At 46.1% G+C, this 21,566-nt stretch overlaps 5 protein-coding genes across 14 annotated transcripts in view; 3 read left to right on the top strand and 2 right to left on the bottom strand.

Moving 5' to 3' along the window:
- The window catches only part of LOC100122591, a 10,297-nt gene extending 8,523 nt beyond the window's left edge, over window positions 1-1,774 (top strand). For all 8 annotated transcript variants that reach the window (XM_016986854.3, XM_016986856.3, XM_016986855.3 and 5 more), the window contains one exon: window positions 276-1,774. In XM_016986854.3, coding sequence (XP_016842343.1) covers window positions 276-515 — 240 coding nt within the window. In that variant the 3' untranslated portion in view covers window positions 516-1,774. The remainder of the gene's footprint in view (window positions 1-275) is intronic.
- Window positions 1,775-2,037: 263 nt separating this feature from the next.
- On the top strand, window positions 2,038-7,245 carry LOC100122602 (sodium-independent sulfate anion transporter). The gene is made up of 12 exons (XM_008203646.4): window positions 2,038-2,625; window positions 3,207-3,412; window positions 3,481-3,676; window positions 3,860-4,080; window positions 4,254-4,416; window positions 4,803-4,967; window positions 5,049-5,207; window positions 5,280-5,420; window positions 5,505-5,650; window positions 5,776-5,949; window positions 6,020-6,182; window positions 6,249-7,245. The coding sequence occupies exons 1-12, from the start codon at window positions 2,604-2,606 to the stop codon at window positions 6,374-6,376; spliced, it is 1,884 nt and encodes a 627-aa protein (XP_008201868.1). The 5' UTR covers window positions 2,038-2,603; the 3' UTR covers window positions 6,377-7,245.
- On the bottom strand, window positions 6,471-10,635 carry LOC100678274. Its single transcript, XM_008203645.4, has 4 exons — window positions 10,528-10,635; window positions 10,205-10,468; window positions 9,209-9,914; window positions 6,471-9,126 (listed from the first exon to the last, which is right to left on the bottom strand). The coding sequence occupies exons 2-4, from the start codon at window positions 10,232-10,234 to the stop codon at window positions 7,262-7,264; spliced, it is 2,601 nt and encodes an 866-aa protein (XP_008201867.1). The 5' UTR covers window positions 10,235-10,468; window positions 10,528-10,635; the 3' UTR covers window positions 6,471-7,261.
- Window positions 10,636-10,957: 322 nt separating this feature from the next.
- Window positions 10,958-20,302, top strand: CPR1 (cuticular protein RR-2 family member 1). Of its 3 annotated transcripts, XM_031931619.2 has the most exons (3): window positions 10,958-11,272; window positions 11,349-11,736; window positions 19,442-20,302. In XM_031931619.2, exons 2-3 carry the CDS (start codon window positions 11,647-11,649, stop codon window positions 20,120-20,122), a joined length of 771 nt encoding a protein of 256 aa, XP_031787479.1. In that variant the 5' UTR covers window positions 10,958-11,272; window positions 11,349-11,646; the 3' UTR covers window positions 20,123-20,302. The 3 variants fall into 3 exon arrangements, with proteins under 3 accessions (XP_031787479.1, XP_031787478.1, NP_001166273.1); XM_031931618.1 differs by having other exon boundaries at window positions 10,960-11,736; NM_001172802.1 differs by lacking the exons at window positions 10,958-11,272; window positions 11,349-11,736 and adding an exon at window positions 19,134-19,169.
- Window positions 13,021-14,105, bottom strand: CPR59 (cuticular protein RR-2 family member 59). The gene is given in 2 exon segments (NM_001167863.1): window positions 13,021-13,909; window positions 14,055-14,105. Coding segments are annotated over 2 exon segments (639 nt in total). The 5' UTR covers window positions 14,067-14,105; the 3' UTR covers window positions 13,021-13,282.
- Window positions 20,303-21,566: the final 1,264 nt, after the last annotated feature.

The raw sequence follows: 21,566 nt of genomic DNA on the forward strand, positions 1-21,566 counted from the left end.
TCGCGAATCGATTCGTAATTTTCCTCTCGACCTGCAACGGTTAAAGAAAATAAGCCATCCCACCCTCGAATCCGCAACGCACATTCTCACGGTTAATTCTAACAGGTGAAGCCTTGGCGCTATAGAAGATCAAGACCGCGTCGCGCTTGCAGCTCGAGCTGAGTAAAAAAAAAAAAAAAAAAAAAAAAAATGCAGGGCGCCGCGCGAACTAATCCCGCGTAAGCTCCGACAAATACTCGGAGATTTATGCGACGGCTTATTGTTGTTTACTCCAGGTGTTCGACGACGTGGCCGTGGAGCTGACGATGGCGCTGCTTCAGTATTTCAACGGTACCCCCGCCGAGGAGCAACTGTACGCCTGCATGAAGTCGTTGGCCCGCTTCACGCAGATAAGCGGCCAAGAGGTGCCGCAACTGATACAGATGATCGGCCCGGAGCCCGCCAAATTCCGCGGCTGCTCGCAGAGGATCGACGAGCTTATCGACCAAATCAACAAGAAGCTCCGCCTGCACTAGAAGCTGGATTGAATTTCTTTTTTAGATCTTACTTGACACTCTCACTCTCTATTTTTAGACAGCCCGCTCATGCAGTGCGGCTGTCGGGGGTACGAGGCAGTATAGCGCGCGCTTATTTTTAACAGCCGGATTAATTGTCTTGTCGATAAGCCAGGATTTCATTTCAAGATTCGGTAAATAGAGACGGCTCGGAAGCGTTGATTTATAGCGAGTCGGAGGAAAAAATCAATCACTGCTAGTCGTTGAAGCATTAAACTAGTTTGGAGCAGAAATGCTTGCTTCCTGCTTATCTTTTGAAAATCCAATTTTAAGCCGTGTTTGCGCAGCTATTTCTAGTTGTATCAAAGCGCGCGCAACCGCGTGACGACTCAAGCTCAAATTTACATACAGATGATGCAATATTTTATTCGATGTATTTATCCAAAGTCCGCGGAAAAATTTTGATAATAGTTTGCGCGTACTGGCTCGTATCCGAGTTTCCGCGCTGACGGAAATTTCGAGTACATGGACGAAGACATGTTATAATTATTAATTAATTAATTGTTACGATTTATTATAATGATTATTTGTTATATAAAATGGAATAATTTTCACTTGTGAAATAGAGGTTTCTTCTCTTTTTACCGTCGATTTTTTACACTTAAAACCGTTTCTCTTACTTCAGTGCAGTAATGTATAAATATATTCATAGTTTGTTCGCTTGCCTTTGTTCACGCGTTTTATCGCATTAAAAGGACACAACAAAATTAATCTTATACATTATGTTAACGTAAAAATTAGCCGTTTGGACGCGACATTGACACGTTATATCTAGGGAAGAGTTTTTTGCATTTTACGAGGCGTCAACGATAGTAAATTATAGATAAATTAACCGCGCATCAGCTAGCCTGCTAATTGCCTAATTAATGTTACGAACCGAGTTCTCTCGATTTGACTTTCAGTTATTCGTATGCGAGGTAGAAGCCACACTAATATTATACTATTATTATTGCGAACTATGGGTTGAAAATGTTCGATGCGGAGAAGGGTGAAAATTAATAGCACAGACTGAGGGCAATATCTGTTGTGAAATATGATTTTCTTTTGTACTGGTTTCATGCTCAACGCTGTTCTATATATAGATCAATACGAGGTTGGTTTGCATTGTAAAAAAAATGTATTATACTATTTAAGAATTGTACACGTATGAGTAGATCTTGTGGCAGTCTAATGGTTATAATTAATAAAAGGTACACTGAAATAAACAAAGTTTTTAGAAACCGTTTGCAATTCGTTATTTTCCGCCTCCGCATGTTAATTTTTTGTTTTCGAGGGCACACGTGTGCGACAGAAGCCGTTTACCAAATATAGAAGCAACACATCAACGAGGTATACACAAATATTACTATCATAAGCGATGACACTGAATTACACGTGATTGTTCAATTATTTAATGATCTCAATTCCAACGGCGCATGTGGTTTTAGCCACATTTTGATACGTGACCCAGATCCTCGACAAACGTCGAATATGACCGCTATACAAATACAAATTGCAACGCGCGAAGTCGCCCATAAATCAGCGGTCCGAATCCCGTATAACAAGCTGTTCTGAATCCTAGAACAATTCTCGCGAATTGAAAAATCTAATCGCTTCTCGGATTTCGACAGCTGCGCGAATTATAGAGAGCTTGCGGCCGCGAATCTGGCATCCGATGGCACACACACACACACACACACACTAATACCTTATCTCCTCCGCTCCACTCTGTCAATATTATGTACATATACTAGAGCTTCCCTCCCCATTGTCGCGTCTCGCCTACACAGTATAAGTACATTATAATGACGATCATCAGTCTTCTTTTCGTCGCGTCTACATTGCGTATATGCGCAATTGATAAGAGAGCCGCGGTGCAAGTATAGTCGGAACGAGATAGGCCGATAGACAGATGTAGCGAGAGATATAGAGTCGTGCGTGTGCGTATGTGGAGGAGTGGGAAGAAGAAGAAGAAGAAGTAGAGGAGACGACGACGCCAGGTCGGGAGGCTAAGGTCGTCACGGGAGCGAGTGAGTCTCTTGGACGACGGGGGACCGGAACGATGAGGAGATGTGTCGAAGGTGGAACATTAGTAAGTCGAGTGATTGATGGAAAAGTGTTGTGCGAAGACGATTTTGGGGGATATTTTTCCAACTTGGCGACTGGCGCGCGTTTTACCGATCGGTGGAGGATTCTTTGGAAGATAGAGTCGTAAAGGGCAACGTTAGAGCAGGGATTTGTTTGAGTTTCCCATACGTTGCGATACTCTGCTGCAGTTTTTCGTGATTGGTTAAGCGTAATTTTAACATTTGCTTCCTGTCGAGATGGTTCCAATCGATTTTTCCGTTGCATTGCGAAACGAGAATAATGTTCCAGTCCGCGTACCCACTCATACATGAAATTGATGGTAGTTTCAATTTGCATACTATCGCGATAAGCTCGCACACGTACCACCAACGTTTACACAACATTCGATCGAAAATATTATTTTTACCGATCAACCGACGGCTATGTGGAAAAGCGAACGGAAAAGTTTTGCTGCTGCAGTGATACACGTGTACTTCCGATTAGCCGAAAATCAACGTCATTAAGATAAGAATCGTTCGTTCACCGCGTCGCTCGTCGTTTCGATTCGAATTCACCCACGACAAATAAAATTAATCGCTTTTGCAGTGACTTCAAAGGACTCGAAAGCTCATGCCGGTCCTGCGCCCAAGCGGCGCAGGATAAAGGTCAGCAAGTACGCGCCGATCTTCAAATGGCTGCCGAAGTACAACAAGTACAGGGCGGTATCGGACGCCATCGCCGGCATCACCATCGGGCTGACGATGATACCCCAGAGCATCGCCTACGCCACCCTCGCTGGACTCTCCGCACAGGTAGGTGGACGTGCGCTCGCTGGTCTCGGCAAACTCGGCCCTCTGTCTAAAATGTACATTGTCTTCAGTACGGTCTGTACTCGTCGTTCCTGGGCGGCTTCCTGTACGCGATCTTCGGTGGCATCAGGGAGATCTCGATCGGTCCGACCTCTCTCATGGCCATACTCACCCTCGAGTTCACCAAAGGCACGAACCCCGAATTCGCCATTCTCCTGGCCTTCCTCGCCGGCTGTATCGAGCTCGTCATGGGCATGCTGGATCTGGGTAAGTTGGCTTACATTCCAGTAGAGGTAAAGTTCGAACAGGTGCGATTGTGTAAACTTCGTCGAAGCGCGTGTGCTCGATTGGCTTGAGACGGAAAGTTTTCGCTATGATTGCTCACGCGCGTTCAAGTCTCTCGTGCGAAGAAATTAAATTTTTCATGTAATTGTAATGTAATAATTCCAGGATTCCTCGTGGACTTCATATCACTGCCGGTGACGTCGGGTTTCACATCCGCCACCTCCGTCATCATCATCGTGTCGCAACTCAAAGGACTCTTCGGGCTGAAGATCCAGGCGTCTAGTCTGCTGGGCCAGATGTACAAGATCGGCGAGAATCTGGAGAACGCGAAGATGGGGGACACTATCATGGGCCTGACGTGCATCGTTGTGTTACTCTGCCTCAGAGTAAGTATTGCGCGCGTCGATTTGAAAAAAATCCTCCGCTGAATCACTCAGATAACAGAGTCTTGAGTCATATCGACATTAGGCTCCTGGAACAAATTTTCCAATCGCCTCGAATGTACTAATTAAGCGAGTGCAAGCAATAAAAGATAATATTCGTTTGATCCGATCCGCAGAAGCTGAAGGACGTGAAGATCGCGGACACGAGCCTCCGCTGCGTCATTATCTCCAAGACGCTCTGGTTCTTGTCGGTCGGCCGCAATGCCCTCGTGGTCTTGACGTGCTCCGTAATTAGCTTCTATCTGCACCAAGGCGGACAGACGCCGTTCGCACTCTCAGGTCGGTGTACGCGTCAAAAGACGAATAGCCTATATGTATACACCACACGCTCATACACTATGTCGAGGAAGCGTCCACTTGGCGTAGAGTAGTGGCCGCCCATAAAGCGAGGAAGCTTGAATTGAAAGTTTCTGGATCTCGATTGGCTTGACCTCTCTCGCGAGCGCGCAGCTTTGACATTCATCGAGTTTATTACCGGGCTAATGACATTTGGCGTTACGATTTTCTTTTGTCCTGCGCCGTCTTGCGCAGGAAATTTACGCCCACCACTTCGATGAGTGTCGAAGCCTTGACGATCGTTGACTTGATGCTTTCGCTACTCTCGATACGATAAGCGTCGAGTTGCACTTAATGAGTGATTAAATTGAAATTTAATGCATCGACAGGCCAAGTGCGATCGGGGTTGCCGGGCGTCGCCTTCCCGAGTTTCTCAACGTCCGTCAACAATCAGACCTACAGCTTCGGCGAGATGTGCTCGCACCTGGGCTCCGGGATCATCATCGTACCTCTCGTTTCGGTACTCGCCAACATTGCCATCGCCAAAGTCTTCGGTGAGTAACCTCTTACAGAAAATTTAATAACGGGATGACAACTCACGGTTGGGTATCTGATGTACCTGATTGGGCTTGCAGCCAGTGGCTCCGTGAACGCCTCACAAGAGATGCGCACCCTGGGCATCTGCAACATCTTGGGCAGCTGTGTAAGCTCGATGCCGACTTGCGGAGCTTTCACTCGCAGCGCCGTCAGTCACGCCAGTGGGATCCAGACTCCCTTCGCTGGCATCTACTCAGGTTGGACCTTTTGTCCCTCTTCCATTTTCCAGCCTTTGTCGATGATCGCTGAACTTTTTCATTTGACACCAGGTATAATGACGATACTGGCGCTGAGCTTCCTGACACCGTACTTCTTCTACATCCCGAAGGCGGTCCTCTCGGCTGTGCTCATCAGCGCCGTCATCTTCCTCATGGACTTTCGGATAGTCCAGCAGCTTTGGCGCGGCAGCAGTGCGTACACTCGATCTTCATTATCAACCTTCATCAAAAGCTCTTGACTCTTAATACATTTTTTCTGTACATCTGACCTTGCAGAGAGAGACGCCGTGGCGACGATAGGCACCTTCATCGTCTGCATAGTCTTCAACGTGGAGGCAGGTCTGCTTCTAGGTATCGTCTCGAACATCGTCTACTTGCTTTATCTGTCGGCCAGACCCTCGATCGTAGACACCGAGTGCACGGTAAGCGTACAAGTGTACGATGAACCTTCGTTATTTTTTTCGCTAAGCTTATCTGTACCTGCAAACAATGAGATTATACGAGTTATTCGAATGTACAAAGCGATTGTAAACGTTGATTGTTGCAGGCGAATATGGAGCATAAATATTTACTCATCCGGCCAGACGTCGGCCTCTTCTTTCCGGCTGTGGATTTCTTAGCTAATAAAATAACGGATATAGCGGACGACCGAGCGGGGCCGAGTATTCCCGTCGTCCTCGACTGTCAGAGGTTCCGCGGTATCGACTACACGGCTGTGAAGGTATTGACGAGTTGTTGTAGTTTCTCTGCATTTGCGAAAGATACGAAGTTTAAAATTCGATGCTTTGCAGGGCTTGGAGAAGCTAATCAAAGACTTCAAAGAAAAAGATCTGACTCTGTGGTTTATCAACCTCAACCCGAAGGTCGTCAAGTCTATCAGGACTCTCGGAGACTTAGATAAATTCAAGATACTTAAAAACGAGGCCGAGGTTGTCGCACTGCTATGTGGACTCGGTATGAATTTTTTGACTCTCGTAAAATTGAATCAGAGAATTCTTTTAACGAACAAAATTTTTACAGACAAAGAAAACAGCGTGAACGTGCAGATCGTCAGCGAAAACGCAAGGGACATTCCGATGAAGATACTGCCCTCGATGCCGGAGGTTGAATCTCTTCTCGCCAAGGGAAGCAACGGGGAGCCGCGTTAGCAATTGACATTCCTGATTTGAGTATTAAACTATTATTATTGTAATACATCTGAACTACCGTACGCTTAGGTGTTAAATGAATCGTACGCTGTGGTGAGTCGAAGTTACACAATCGTACGTGTTTATTGGAGTTTATACAATACAGTCTACAAAAAGTTATACAAAACCAAGCGGCTTTCTCATTGTACAAATCATGTATATAATTTCGTGCTTTTATGTCTAATGTAAGCGCTAAGCAAATTATCCAACACTGTGTATATATACGTATAATATCCATTTCTTTCGTCTGTGTAGAAGCATATAAAGACAGCTATTATTGACTAAACGTAAAGTTAGATATAAAATATGATATGTATCTTTGTTGTGCAAGTTTAAGATTGTTCTGGCCTCATAAAAAAATATTTGAATCGATTTCAGATTGAAAGCTCGATTTACCCATTACTTTTTTTCCTAAACTAGTTTTGGAGTTTTAACATCTACTTCTTTGATTAGAGTTGTTTCTTAGTTTATCAAATAATAGCTGACTTGGAATTCGTTTAGCGATTTTTTCGCGTGCCAAAGCTAATTTAATAACTTAGAAATAGAGTACAACAATCATAACAGGTACGCAAATTCTCCGCTATAAAAAGCAGTAATTCATACATTGCAGTAAAAGTAATCGTGCACAACCTTTTGCACTCATACCTACGATATTTCGAATTTTCTGATGTAAATATCAAAATCAACGTGATATTGTACAAAATTTGTCTCAAGTATGCGCCTAATCAATTATATACTACAGTTTTAATTTGTTTCCTAATTGGCGTTGGTGCATATACAATTAATATCCTACTTTAATAAATTAACAAAATTCGCATTGCGCTATCACATTTCAATTATTTTCTCTCACTGTTTGCCGAATTTTGCTCGATACTCATGGAAGGCACTTAACCACTTCTTCGGTTGGGTTATCTGGTATTTATACAACCTGATGACAATGTTCATGACGAAGCCCTCGTATTCGCCGTTGAACATGCAGACGTTCGGCATGATCTCACTGAAGTTCATGTTGACGAAGATCCACAGACATTGCATGACGTTCACCAGCGTATCCTTCTTTAGAGGTGCGTCCTCCTCCTCGGCGCCTTGCGTGATGTTAATGGCGATGATCAGCAGCTTGTAGAATATGATATTCTTTCTCTCAAAATCCTTTAGATCTAGCAGGATGCCCTTTAATTCATTCGGCAATTCTGATAATTTAAAATCTAGGGAAGTTGGATGCTTCATGAAAAAGTCGCTTAGCTCGGTTTCGCAGAGCTTGAGCATTTCCTTAGGGGGGCGGGTGTCCTCGTTCATTTTCGAGCCAGTGGACTCCAACGATTCCTGCACTATTATCGTTGAAACCTCTATCGGCAGAGACATCACCTCTGCTGGGTCCATCATCTCAATGTCGTTGTAAGAGTTCTGCGACTCGTTGCTCAAATGCCTGCACAATTCTATATTATCCGAGCTCTTAAAAAGCTCTTCTTCGATTCCCGAATCTAAATGTCCTTGATTCATGTATTTGCGGAAGGCGTTGGCCCACTCGCTGCAGTTTGCCTTGACGTAGTCGTGAGTCGCCTTCACGATCCTCATGATGATATCCTGGTACTTGGCATCGTATATATTGATACCGGGTAGGTGATTCGCAACATTCAGTTTCGCCACATTCCAGATGAAGTTGGTGGTGTCTGCGAGCAGATCGTCCTCGGTGTAGTTTCCTCGCTGGCAGATTTTTTTCGCAATGCATAAACCTGTTTGCAACAGCAGTCCAAATATCTTGGACTTTTCCGGGAGGTTCTGAAGTTCGTTGATGATGCCCTTGTATTCGGTAGTGTGTGTTTCCAGCGGCACCGAGGACGACACCGACTTCTGCACGTAGAAGTCCCGAACCCTAGACATTCCTGCCTTGAGTACATTTGCCGACATGAAGGTGCCGCTGGACATGCTTGTGCTGGCCTGCATTGAAGGATTGCTTTCTGATCCTTGATTAATTAGAGCCATAAGGTTGTCCTTTGACATGGACGCAAACGTGGATGGACTAATGAGCGTCACTCCATTGACCTGCACTTGGCCATCGGCGAAGGAAAGCTGAGTGCCCGCCGTCGCAAAGATCTTGCGGTTTTGCACCATGGTAGCGAAAAACTCATCCTTGTTGCTGATCTTCGTTAGGGATCGGATGATCTGCTCGTTTCGGTGAACCTTGTCGGCTATGTTGGTTCCGGTGTTTCTGACAAGACGACGGAATTCCTTGCGATGCCTATTGCTGCGAAGACTGTCCTCATAGTCTTTGAGAATTTGATTTTGGTCCGACTTGATGATTTCCGAGGCTAGTCTCATTTTCACAGCGGAGTTACAGATGAACAGTACGTGTGCGGTCAGGAAGAATATGTCTTTGGCGGATACTTCTCCGGTTTCTCGGTACTTCTGTACCATGTTGAGAGAATTGTAGCCAACGCCCACGGAGTTGATGAATAGATTGCTGATCATGATCGCGTCATGGGCAATCTGGGCACTCTTGCCTACACTGGTGCCTGTGCGTATGGCCCTGGATAGAAGAGCAGAACCACTGCTCGCTGCTAATCCTAAAGTACTACCTGCTACTCCAAGCCAAGCTGGTAGAGCGTGCTTGTTGATGACACTGATTGATTGGTCATGGGAGCCGCGATCGACTAATTCACCTATGGCTCGACCTCCGCCCCATACTCCGGATACAGCTCCTCCTACTGCACCTAGTTGACAGAATAAATTTGTATTAGTAAAATAAATTCGCAAATAAGTTAGTATATTGTAAAGTATAGAGCTATTATTCACCTGCAATGGCAACTGGAGCAGAAATCGGGTTAAACATGGCAGCAATGCCAATGCCAACACATCCAAAATTTACAAGAGTACTTGCTACATCTACTGCACTGGTGTATTTTCTAGTTGCATTATTGCTATGCGTCTCCACCCACACAGTAGATGTTTTGTCAGACCAAACTTCTTTTAAATCTGCTTGATAAATTCCATCTTTGGGGGCTATCATAATGCATGTTGGCATGTTATTATTTTTGAGGAAGTCATTCCAATTTTTGTATACTCTTGCTTCTGTGTCGATGTACCAAGCTTTGAGCTTGACTTCCTTTTTCTCCTTAATATTTTTCTGTATTTTGAATACTGGCCTAATGAATACAAGCTCGTGCAATTTATGCTCATCACAATTTGGTAAGGAACCTTCATCGTAAATACATGTGTACAATATACTGCAAAGCACCTCCTTTTCCTCAGTCATTTGGGTTCCATGCTCGACTATCTTATCATAAATAGTGTCTATTAACTGCATTGCTCCATTCTCTTTATAAATATAAGCACCATCTTCGGTATCTCCACATAATTCCTCATACTCAGGAGGGCCGTAAAGCGCATATCCTATGTAATTTTTGAGGTACTGGTGTTCATCTATCTTGTACTTATTCCAGTCGCTGCTGACCTCATAGAAGTTTTGCTGATAGTTGACTGCCAACCAGTACACGGCTGCCTGGAAAAACAGAAATCAAGTTTCTTAATATATTATTTGCTCTTTCCTAATTGTGATAAACAGTTTCTTGTCTCTGCATTTTGATCAATACTAATTGAACCACATTAAAACAGATAGCATTGCAGTATATTTATATTTAGAACAGTCAAGAACGTATAGCTTAGATTTGGTATATATCTAATCAAGTTTCAATGTATTGATCAATGCAGTACCAAGCCCATTAGCGTTGATCCTCAATACTTTTCAAACATCTCTATCCCTCGAACAAATAATAAAAAGAAAATTCTCACCTTCAATTCATCTATTTTCGATTTCTCCATTGTATAACTGCTCGTTCACGACGAGGTTGCCGTGCACGGAGGTGGTCGACACACAATTAACAGCAGAGGCGGAACGAGCTTCTGCTTTCGCAAGGCTCTTGTTTACTTATTTCGTTTCTCGGAAAATTCAGACTCAGCGCAAAGTCGACCACGTACGACTTGCTGCACACTGGCATCATTGGTACTCGAAATAAAAGCCGAGATGGTAGGAGTGACAGGGAAGCCCCCTTTTCACTGATGTAAAACGAAAAATGATGGTTTGGACAAAGATATGTATATAGCTATATAGTTACCCAACACTGCGGCGCTCGACTGCTACTGCGTAAAAGAGAATTCGGTAACATAACCTATAGCGACGAGTGTCGCAGGTGAATCGCGCAGCTGATGCAACTATGCCATCATCAGCTGCTCGAGGCGCTTTGTTTTGGTCGTCATACGTAGCCAATCAGAAACGTCGGATTCATTGTTTAGTTTACCGAGAAGCATGATTGGTGGGATTGGACTAGCGCTGCTCTGCGCGCGAATCTTCGGAAATGTATGATTTTTGTACGATGTAGGACTAGGGTACGGTTTGGAACGACAGATTATATTTTTCTACATTATTTTTTTTCAAACCAAAACAGTTTTCCCCCTCTAATACAAAACTGCGTATACATCTACTTAGATACTGTGGCGCCACCGAGTTTTCGCGAACTATACCTGTATATATGAAATTCTTGGAAGAGCACTCGAAAAAACCGTTGGTCCTAGTTCTCGCGGCGGAAGGGCGGCTAGTATTAGTTTGTCGCCGATCGTCGATGGTGCTGTCCCGGGACAGTGACTAAGTTTCGAGACGACTTCGTGTTTAATTGTTGATCCCGTGAAATACTAACGTCGCGTACCTTGAAGTGGTTTTCGTCAGGACAGTGGCGAGAATAAAGCGGAGGGAAATTAGTAGGCGTCCTCCCGACAACGGACAAAAATTTCTCGAGGTGATTACTCGTCAAGACACGCAAATCCTAATGTTTTCGCAGAGAAGATCATAAAAACTGCTGACGGGTTGGTTAAGTCTTTGTGCTATGCGTGTACATTATTGCACCGACTGAAGTACTGTTTATTGGGATATCGTTTGCAGCAGATAACCCCAAAAAGAAGAAAGAAAAAATTGATTGTGCTCTGATTTGGACGTAAGGTATCCTCTGAGGAACAAAGAGAAATAGTAAACGAGTGACGAGTCGAGATGTGTGTTTTTGGCTGCACCTAGCGAGCTGAAGAACGTTTTATTGGAACTTTATTGACTGAAACTAAGCAGTGTATATCGTATATGGCTGCGGGGAAAGATGTTCGTCGAAGAGGCATAATAGTGTTTTTTTTTTGTTGTTGCTTTTTTGCCATGAACTCTAAATTCAGTGTGTGTCAAGTGAGTGTAAAGAATGTTCGAGAATTCAATAGAGTCGGATCAACGGGGAAAAATAGCATTGGTTATGTTACTGCCGATGCTGCTAATGCTGCGTCAGAAAAAGGTTAGTGCGAGTTATTTCTAAATGTAAAAATGTGTCATTGCGCGTTTTTCCCACTGATAATTAAATTTTACTGATATACTTCGACTGTGTCTTCGAAGCCGACGGTTACAACAAGTGAAATACGCTCCGTACAAACTCGTAATTCTGACGAGCGTTTAAAATAATTAACTCGTCAGCTCAGTTAAAACTTTCGACTTTCCTTATCCTCTAGCGTGTATATACATATATATATATATATATATATATATAGGGTTAAAAGCGAATTGTCCTCGAAGGTTGCCGGCTGCAACTATCCCCTCGTGATACCCGTAACAAAGACCGAGAGAAGAACCTTCGGAAACGTTTCGCGGGGAAAGGTACACTCTTCGCTCTCCGAAGAAGGCCTCGCAAGGCAATTAGGGTGTAGTGTGCGGTAGGGAAAGGGCGAATAATGCAAAGTTCCAGGAGACAAGTGGCTCAAGGCCGGACTTGTCCATAGTCGAATTATTCCTGGTGCGGTGGTATACGACTGCCGGATATGAAGAGGATCGTGTTTCTTTTTGCGATTGAAATTTCAGTTTTTTTTTCGCTGTTGCGAAATTCGACGGAGGGAACGCTGTCTTCGTTGGTATAGGTAAAATTATGCGATTTTCAGACGCGAAGTTTCTTTAAACAATAAGCACATAAACTTGCCCCAAGAATTAAACTGGTTTTCAATATATCCACCCTGTATGAAAAAAAGTTTATTTTCCCGAATTCAAACAACCCGTTTGCGACACACTCCATTAATCACCGCGTGCAACGCGCTTGTAAATAACGATCGAGTCCCAAAGAAGCAACAACAAAACGATCCCAAAGTCACCGGCGTCTGTCTCTATCCTGCAGATATCCGAGTATAAGCGCGCGGGCGTGTCCAACGCAAGAGGACCTTGCGCGTTATTGGGTAAAGCGTAAGTCAGAGAAAGTGAACATGTGTACGCGAGCATCGAAGGTCCGGTTGCCGCTGTCTCGATCGAAGAGGCGAACTTTGGCTTCGATGTCCAGGGATGATTTATTATAAGTTTCAAGATCACGATTGGATTTAATATAAGATATTTTTTAAAGTTTTGCTCGAGTCAGCATTTAAATAAGATCGATTATAGAAATTGATTAGAAGTGCATTAGTGCGAACAATTTTGTTAGTTTAATTATTGTTTTTCCGGCCAGTGTCGGACTCGAAACTAATAATCGCAAGTATAGAAATAGGCGCATCCGATCAGACACGACTTGGGGTAAAAATGTCGATAATGAAATAAGCAGAGCATGTAAATGATATTAATTGTGCTAGATTTTATTACGCATATAATCAGTTCGTTCGGTGCTATTACACATACAGTACATGTACAACATTAAATAAATAAAAGGCCAGGCGCGCCCGCTCTCTGGTCATTACCGGTCTCGGGCAATCTCCAGAGAGCACGATCACGCCGGCAATGGCAAGGCAAGTTTATACATCGCAGATTGGGACAAATTAGAGAAAACAGAACTAGACTACACCTCCTGGAGCTCTCCAGCATCGACCAACCACTTAGTGGTAGTATCCGCTGGAGTAGGCCAGGGCTGGGGCACCGTAGGACTTGTAGGCTACGGCGGGAGCGGCGGCGTAGGTGGCGTAGGCGGGGGCGGCGTAGGTCTTGTAGGCTACGGCGGGGGCGGCGGCGTACGACTTGTAGGCTACGGCGGGGGCAGCAGCGTAGGTGGCGACGGCTGGGGCAGCATAGGTCTTGTAGGCTACGGCGGGGGCGGCGGCGACGGTCTTGACCACCTGGTGGGCGAGTGGCTCCTTGCGGACGACGGCGTTGAATCCGTTGTGGGCGTCGGCGGTGTAGTCTACGGTGCGGCGGGTTCCGTCGGACTCGACGAGGGAGTAGCTGCCCTGGACGACGTCACCGTCGCGCTGCTCGTGCTGGCTCTTGATGTCACCGGTCAGCGAGTCGTGCACGTCGTAGGAGTACTGGTACTGGGGATGGGGGTCGTACTCGGCGTCGACGGTCTTGGTCACCACAGCCTTGGCGATGGGGGCGGCGTAGGCCAGAGGAGCCGCGTAGGACTTGTAGGCTACTGGAGCTGCGGCGTAGGCCAGAGGTGCCGAGTAGGCGGCGGGGAGGATGGCGCCGGCGTTGGCGCAGGCCACGAGGGCGGCGAGAGCGATGAACTGAAAGAGAGAGAGAGAGAGAGAGAGAGAGAGAGAGAGAGAGAGAGAGAGAGAGAGAGAGAGAGAGAGAGAGAGAGAGAGATCGTTAATGCTTGCACTTTTCGAATGCGTGATAGAGGATAAAACTGAGCCGAGAGTAAAATACCTTGAATGCCATTGTTGCTTGTGTGTGGGGCTTGGTACTGCTTGACTGAGCTACCAGATGCGAATGATGCTAAAGCCACCACCTCGAGGTTCTTTTATACCTCCTCGCCGAAAATTCGGGCCCACAGGACCCAACGGCAGCAGCAGCACCTCCTCCCCCTCCTCCTCCTCGTATGCAGAGACACACGCGGTCATCAGATCAGCGCCGCGCGAGTTATGCCTGACGCAAGGCGTGCGCGAAAATTGGGCAAGAAACTGGAGCACGCCCAGTGGCTCTGCACTCTGCGCCTCCCCGCGCGCGCGTATAGAGCTCTATACGTCCGTCCTTGCCCGCGGTTACGTGAGCGGGCCCCGCGGCTCTGTTTATCTGGCCTGGTATGCGAGAGATTTCGGCTGCTTTTTTATTTTTCTCTCGCCAAAGAGAGATCGATACGCGTGTCTGCGTCTCGCCGTCTCTGATTGATAGATTATAGGCGTTTACCGCTGCTGCTGTTTTTGGACTCGTGTCTGTGTGTGTGTGTAGTCGGCGGACCTGCCGCGACTGTGCGTATACTGTGTGCGGGGGTTGGCACGTGTGTGCGCGTGTGCATGTGCCGATGGAAATCGGAATCGGTTGGGAAAATGATGAAATTTCGGCCGTTGTATATAATTCCTCGCTCTCTGGGCGTTGCATCATGCAAGGACGTGGTCTCGTTATAAATCGATCTGTCGAGGATCGGGTTGCATTTTTATTCGTTGTTTGCCCGGAGAAATGGGGGTAATATATTTTCGGCGAGATTTTCTAAAGGATCGTCGAGGCTCCGAGGTGTACTACTTATTACGGCTCTGATGGAATCAACCAATATTTTTTTTTGTCTTTGCTGGCATTTCCTGAATATTTGTCACAAGTTTCATTGGCAGCTGCCTCATTGTAGGAACTCCGTAAATGTTCTGATTTATGTAAATTAGAATACTCTCGCGTCGCATACGTTAATCCAGATCGTATCTTATCGATACAAGGTTTGGAACATTCCTCTCGATGTTTTTTTATCTGGGGCAATTTGTAACTATATGAGGACCTTTGGGGCCAGATGCATTATTAATATTTACAACGTGTATGATTTTCAGCGAAGCATAAATCTTAAATAAAGCTCATTAGGGAAACGTATCCTTTTGTTGCCGTGCGTTTGTGGTGTAATTAACGTAATTAACCAGCGATTTTAACGAGCTGAAAATTCAGAATTATGGCGAGACTTGATAATCGTCAAGGTCAATCTCCTGCACCCGCTCGTAATGTTTTTATTAAGGATAGTACACGTGCATCGAGGAAAGAAAGCTGATAATCTCCATGCATGTAACACCGTTCAAACGTGACTTACAAGTTTTATTGTTGCTGAATCGTATACGAACAATCAAAGCGAAAAATCGTACCTCGTTCATTTGAAGGTTCCGAAACGTGTAATGACGTGCGTTAAAAAATTTAATTTACAAGCCGCACGAAATCCTCAAAACCATATTAAGAAAGGCGCGTACACCAATTTTGGTATTATTCTTTTTTACGTCGTTTCTCGCAGCGTAAATTGCAAAATTTATTCCCCATCATTCAGAAGAAAGCACGACTGTAACGATCCCGTTTAAAGCTTCGATAAAGCCTCATTACTCAAGGAATCTTTTGTCAGAGAGAGGAAAGCAGAGCAGCTGGTCGCGTCATCATCCAGAAACTCATCATTCCGCTCGCGTATGCTGCTTCTTTTTTCGAAAACTCCCGCGTGCATTCTCCCAGAATTACGCGATCGACATAACACGCGGCGTAATTCGGTTGCACTGCTCTCTTCGCGCTCGATCATCACAACAACGCAATGCAGCCGTGTACATCGTTCTCCCCGAAAAACCGTTGCTGCAACTATACGCACACGCTGACGATATATCATTTCGTGTGTCGCTCTATGAATATTCATGGGGTTACGAGTGTGTACGTATACGTACAGAGCCGTTAGTCATGCGACTCGAGGTATTTCCGCGATGATTACGGCGTAACGGATAGAGAGTAGCTTTTCGCGCCTGACGGAATTTAATTATATTTTTAGCGCGCGTCGTCGTCGTGGGAATCCTACTTACGTTTTTTATTTCGAAATGCGCCCGATACCGCTGCAGTTTCATTCTTATGCTCTTATACCGCACGACGGTGAATTTATATGCTAATAATTTTCGCTTTTTTTTTATCTGCGAACACGTTGCGTTTATGTGCTTATTAAATTATAATTCCCTTTACAAAGTAAACACTCCGAACGCATTACGCGCTTTCCAGAGGCAAGGCCGCGGTGTATATTGTATATAATTTCTTCATCAGCCCTTGCAGTCAAGTCTTTGTTATTGGATTTTTGTTTTACGATAGGGCAGGCAATAAACGGCGAAACTTACGACTGCTGCCTCGACATTTGATCGCAGTCGCAAACGGCTTGATGCAACATCATATTCGATTAAACTTATAGCACAGTCGCGTGTATCGCAAATCAACGATCTTTTTTTTCAGCCGAAAAATCACGGTCTTTAATTACCGCAGTATATAGACGCGCACGCACGCATTTCTCCTTCGGCGCGAGACGAATTCGACAAGGCCGGCGTGTCGCGCCTGTCCCTTCGTCAAGTTCACGTCCTTCGTCGATCCGTTGGCTTATCGCCCCGAGCTTCCGAATTTCTATTTCTAATCGCGATCGCGAAGAAAAAACGCATTAGTCGCGCGCCTAATTAGCCGTGTATCGGCTAATATTATCTCGTCTGAGCAGTATCGCGAGTGTATACGCGAGAAAAGGAAAAAAGAGCTGCGCCAGTCGGTACCGGAACCCGGAGGCTCTTGCGCTACACGCCGGCTTCATGGTCGCGACTTTGAAAGTCGGCGCGAGAGCGCGCAAGGCGGCGGCGCGTTCTACAAAAATTCTGGCGCGAGCACCGAGGGGCCGGCCAAGGCCAAAGAAATTCTCTCCTACGCCCTTGTTTTTCTGGACGTATCTCGGAATTCAATTGAATCGATACTTGTATGTGCACCGCCGCGGCGTTTTCTTTTTTCTTTTTTTAGCCGCCACCGCCGCTGCTGGATGTGTGGCGGCTGCAGTACCTCGGTGCGGACAGACTGGTTGTCGGCTTAAAATAAATTTTGTTTACTGGAAGGTTGGCTCGAGGCGACTTTATTGGTATTTTCTGGGAGTTTCGGACACTCGAATTGTTGATATTTAAAGATAGGTCGCACTTTTATTTTATTATTACCCCTTTTCCAAGCATTACAATCAGTGACAAAGTGAGCGACGCAAGGATTTCTTAAAAATAAATCCACGATGCGGTCGTTCCGATGTAAAAAGTATGCGTATAAGAAATATTCATTCGGGCAATGCGAGATACCGAGCATTTTTCATTTTCCATATTCGGTGCGATAATGAAAATCATTGCAGCTCCATAAACGATCCGATTGAAAAACGAGTTTTTCGAAATGAAGATATCAAAAGCGTCCGTTCGCTTCGGTAATCCTTCGCTCATAATACACCTCAATTAAAAGCATCCGCCAGAGGAGAAAAAAAAACGATCGATCGCAAGCGCGACCCATCAAGTGAAAGGCAAAAAGCGCATCGCGCACGTCATCATCATTGAACTGATGCACGCATGCTACCTTGAGCAGAAAAAGAAGGCGGCGGCTAACGGCCAAGATCGCGACAATTGGGGTTGCACAGCTGACGAAAAAGTAGCGCATGCCGATTCCACCGTCTCTATTCCTTGGCAAAAGCGCGAGAGTCGAGTTCTCTTTCGACGATCGTTAGTTATGTATTATGCGGTGACGCAACGCCGCGACTGATCCTTTGCCCAAATCCTTTATTTTTTTGTCAGATGGCTTATCGAGTAAAATGAGCTGTGGCGTTTGTCAGATTTAGAGCATATCTGCGGAGTAGGAAAAAAAGTTTTGGTGTAGCGAGTCTTTATTGGATCATATTGCCGTGGCACGCGAGGGGCTAAATTTATGTAAATCATCTTTGGGGGTTTCCAAAATTAAAACTTTTTTTTCATTTCGATGTTAGGTTATAAGTTTGGGACCTAGATCTGATCGTGGACTGCGCCGATGAAAGTGAATTTGAATAATGCTAATTTGGGCGGAGAAACGAGAGTCGTTTTCAAATGACCTGAGTCGAGTTAATCGTTTGATATATATATATATTTTTTTATCAATATTGTTTTAAATATGTACATACACAAGTCCTGTTTCGTGACATCAAATTGGTCAATTTTTTTCCGCGCAGGGAAAATATTTAATCAAGCTTAGTACAGGCGCTCGATTAAGTCATCTATTTGGCAGTCGTTGTGTCATTTCTAGTACGTGAAATATTTCACTCGTGCTCTGCTCGGTGCGTAAAAGGATACGGTTTGCATCATCGGCACGTTGTCACGTGGCGCCTGCAGTTCGTCCTTAAAAATCCAAAAACCATCTAAAATCCAAAGACACTCGAGATTCATCTCACATTTCCGCTACAAGGAAAACCGATCGCTTCACACCTATATAAAGCGTCCGGCACCCACTCAGCGGAGCACGAAGCATCATCCCATAATCGTACATCAGTTCCTCGAGTCGCATAAATTCTGCGCTGAAACAAAGGTGCCAGAGAGAGGCCGTCTCTCACTCCGCTGCTGCACAAGTGCAGGCCGTTCCTCCGCAGCGCTGCATCTTTTTGCTCCTGCGCGTGCACCTTTCGCCCTCGAAGGTGAGCCGTATAATTTCCCGGAGCACAACCGACGCGCACTGCACGCGCTTCCCGCGTGAGCCGCTGCTGCAGGTACACGCATACCGGTATGCACATGCATAGAGGGGGAGGAGACGAGTTACGCGCTCTCGCATCCGGCCAAGTTCAAGAGCGATAATTCTGCCGCCGCTGCTGCTGAACTTTCGCGCTTGCTCCTCCTTGTCACGGGGGCTTTGTGTGAGCTTGTGGCTCTGCGTACGTGTGTAAGTGCCAGTGTCCGGCTGGGACGTTGCGAAGTGCACGAGGTGGGGGTGCGTTTGAGGATTCGCCATCGGGTATATAAGCTCGGACGCTCGGTGGCTTGGACATCAGTTGATCCACACCGATCTTCTCTACCCCACACAACAATGTTCAAGGTGTGTAGTCGAGAAATTTCAAATTTACCGCGCTTTTCGTGCTTTGTTGAAGAAAAAAAATTCTCCGAAATCGAAGTGTAGTAAAAATTCCGAGTAACTATTATCCAATCCGAATGCATTTCGCGCCTCGGCTACTTGGGATTCATTCCACGCGCTTTTGTAGAAAGTTCATTGAATAAGCATCGCTCGACATTGAACGGCTACTGTACAAATACATCCGGTATTTTCTGCGATTCTCAAAACTGTCGTTAATCAAGCACGTTGAATTTCAGTTCGTCGTCCTCGCCGCCTTCGTGGCCTGCGCCAACGCCGGAGCCCTCCTGCCAGCGGCCCCAGTCCTCCGGGCTGCTCCATTGGCCTACGCCGCTCCCATCGCCAAGAGCGTGGTCACCAAGGTCACCGACGCCGAGTACGACCCCCATCCCCAGTACACCTACTCGTACGACGTCGCCGACTCGCTGACCGGTGACTTCAAAGCCCAGACCGAGACTCGCGACGGAGACCTCGTCCGCGGCAGCTACTCCCTCCTCGAGTCCGACGGCACCCGCCGCATCGTCGACTACGCCGCCGACCCTCTGAACGGATTCAACGCCGTCGTCCGCAAGGAGCCCGCCACCGTGGCCGTCAAGGCTGTGGCCCCCGCCCCAGTGGCCGTCGCCGCCGCTCCCGCCATCGTCAAGGCCGCCCCAGTGGCCGTTGCTGCCCCGGCTCCTCTGACCTACGCCGCTCCCGCCCCCGTGATCAAGGCCGCCGCTCCTCTGGCCTACCCCGCTCCGGCTTTCGCTGCCCCGGCTGCTTACGCTGCCCCAGCTGCCTACGCCGCGCCTGCCTTCCCCGCGCCAGCTGCCTACGCTGCGCCTGCCTTCCCCGCGCCAGCTGCCTACGCCGCCTACGGCCCAGCCTACGCCGGACCAGCTTTCGCCGCGCCAGCCTTCGCCAAGACCTTCTTCTAAGCCCTGGGACCTGACGACTTGTTGGCTCGGGACAGGCAGCACCGATCACACCACTAAGAACAGAACACCGCCAGAGATATCATTTTGTACCTTGAAATAGATTTATTAATTTATTTGACACTGATCCACACGAGCATTACACGCCCTACCGAGTCAATAAACTTTTTTATTTTTAAAATATTTGCCTCCTCATTTTTCTTGTTGAGCCCACTTCTCTTCGCACCCACTTTTTCCTTTGTTTCGTTTGACTAATTGGTGATCGAATCGGATCGATACTATATGCAAATCAGCTAGAAATATTTCAGAACCTTTTTTTATTCAAGTAGCTTTCGAGCCTGAAAAGATTTCTCGGCGGATAATGCCATTCGAATGACTCGCCGAGTAATAACCGCCTACGCAACGTAAGCGGCTTGTATTTCCAAGAAGCGTAAACGAGATATGCCCGCGTCTTTTGAAATAAATGGTTTAAACGCAAAATTATTCAACGAAGATTCTTCTTCTCGAAGTTTACCAGCTTCGTAAAATCTTTACGACTGCGCTGCGATGCTGTACTGACGTACCTCACCGCAACTGCCCGACGTAAATCTAATGACTTTTATGCCATGCAGACGTCTCTATTCGCACTGTAGGCTGAAAATCCCATGCAGTATGGACCTTTTGAATTTAAGACCGGATAGAAACAAAAGGCCTATATAAATTCTGGCCGAAAAGTATACTGAGATAATCCGCTCAAGTGTTATGAAATGCAAAGACCGCGAAATGAGAAAACGCATTTTTCCAAAAGTTACATCCTCTATCACGTATGAAGGGTTTCAAGATCCACCGCCCAACCAATCTCGTACCCGTCATCTCTAACCGCACTAAATGTCAAAGCTTCTAAACACTTCATAAAAGCCCGCATCCCTTGGCGAAACTTTCCATCCATTCTCGCTTCCTCTTCGACAGCGCAAAAACGTCTCGCAGAAACTCCCTCGCCTGTTTACCATCCCGACCGACACAGACATCACATCTTGCCAGACTTTTAACGACTTCTCGTATTTTCGCGCCCGCATTCTTCTCGATCAGTGCAGTCGTCCTTGAACGATTTATAAAATTGTCTGGGTTCACTTCGACGTTTTCCTCCTCGTCCTTTTTTCATTTAACGCGAGCAAGACCACGCCTTGGTTCTTGCTGCCTTGATGATGCTGCGCGCGAGCGCGCCGTATTGGCGGGAAAAAAGCGCGAAGCCTTTCTCCGACGAGAGATACAGCCGGTGGATCCTCAATGCGGTTCTTCTTGTTTTGCGAGGGAACCGAGAGAGGATGGACGCTGAGAAGAGTGTTGCCGGTTGGTTGAGTTTGCAGTAGGGTACGTGTTTTCTGTTGTTTTTTTTTTCTCAAAGGTATGCATGCTGGGGATGTAAAATATGGTTGTTGAATAAATTAAAGTATGATCGCCTGGAATT

This window comes from Nasonia vitripennis, chromosome 5 (assembly GCF_009193385.2).
Source record: "Nasonia vitripennis strain AsymCx chromosome 5, Nvit_psr_1.1, whole genome shotgun sequence".
Classification (NCBI taxonomy): Eukaryota; Metazoa; Arthropoda; class Insecta; order Hymenoptera; family Pteromalidae; genus Nasonia; species Nasonia vitripennis.

Bases quoted from the DNA above. Each gene is read 5' to 3' on its own strand.
- LOC100122602 (XM_008203646.4), top strand. From the start codon at position 2,604: ATGTGTCGAAGGTGGAACATTA. The intron at 4,081-4,253 runs GTAAGTATTGCG...TCCGATCCGCAG, and splicing joins TTGTGTTACTCTGCCTCAGA to AAGCTGAAGGACGTGAAGAT. The intron at 4,417-4,802 runs GTCGGTGTACGC...ATGCATCGACAG, and splicing joins GACGCCGTTCGCACTCTCAG to GCCAAGTGCGATCGGGGTTG.
- LOC100678274 (XM_008203645.4), bottom strand. From the start codon at position 10,234: ATGGAGAAATCGAAAATAGATGAATTGAAG. The intron at 9,915-10,204 runs GTGAGAATTTTC...CTGTTTTTCCAG, and splicing joins CGAAAATAGATGAATTGAAG to GCAGCCGTGTACTGGTTGGC. The intron at 9,127-9,208 runs GTGAATAATAGC...TCTGTCAACTAG, and splicing joins TGCTCCAGTTGCCATTGCAG to GTGCAGTAGGAGGAGCTGTA.
- CPR1 (XM_031931619.2), top strand. From the start codon at position 11,647: ATGTTCGAGAATTCAATAGAGTCGGATCAACGGGGAAAAATAGCATTG. The intron at 11,737-19,441 runs GTTAGTGCGAGT...GTTGAATTTCAG, and splicing joins TAATGCTGCGTCAGAAAAAG to TTCGTCGTCCTCGCCGCCTT.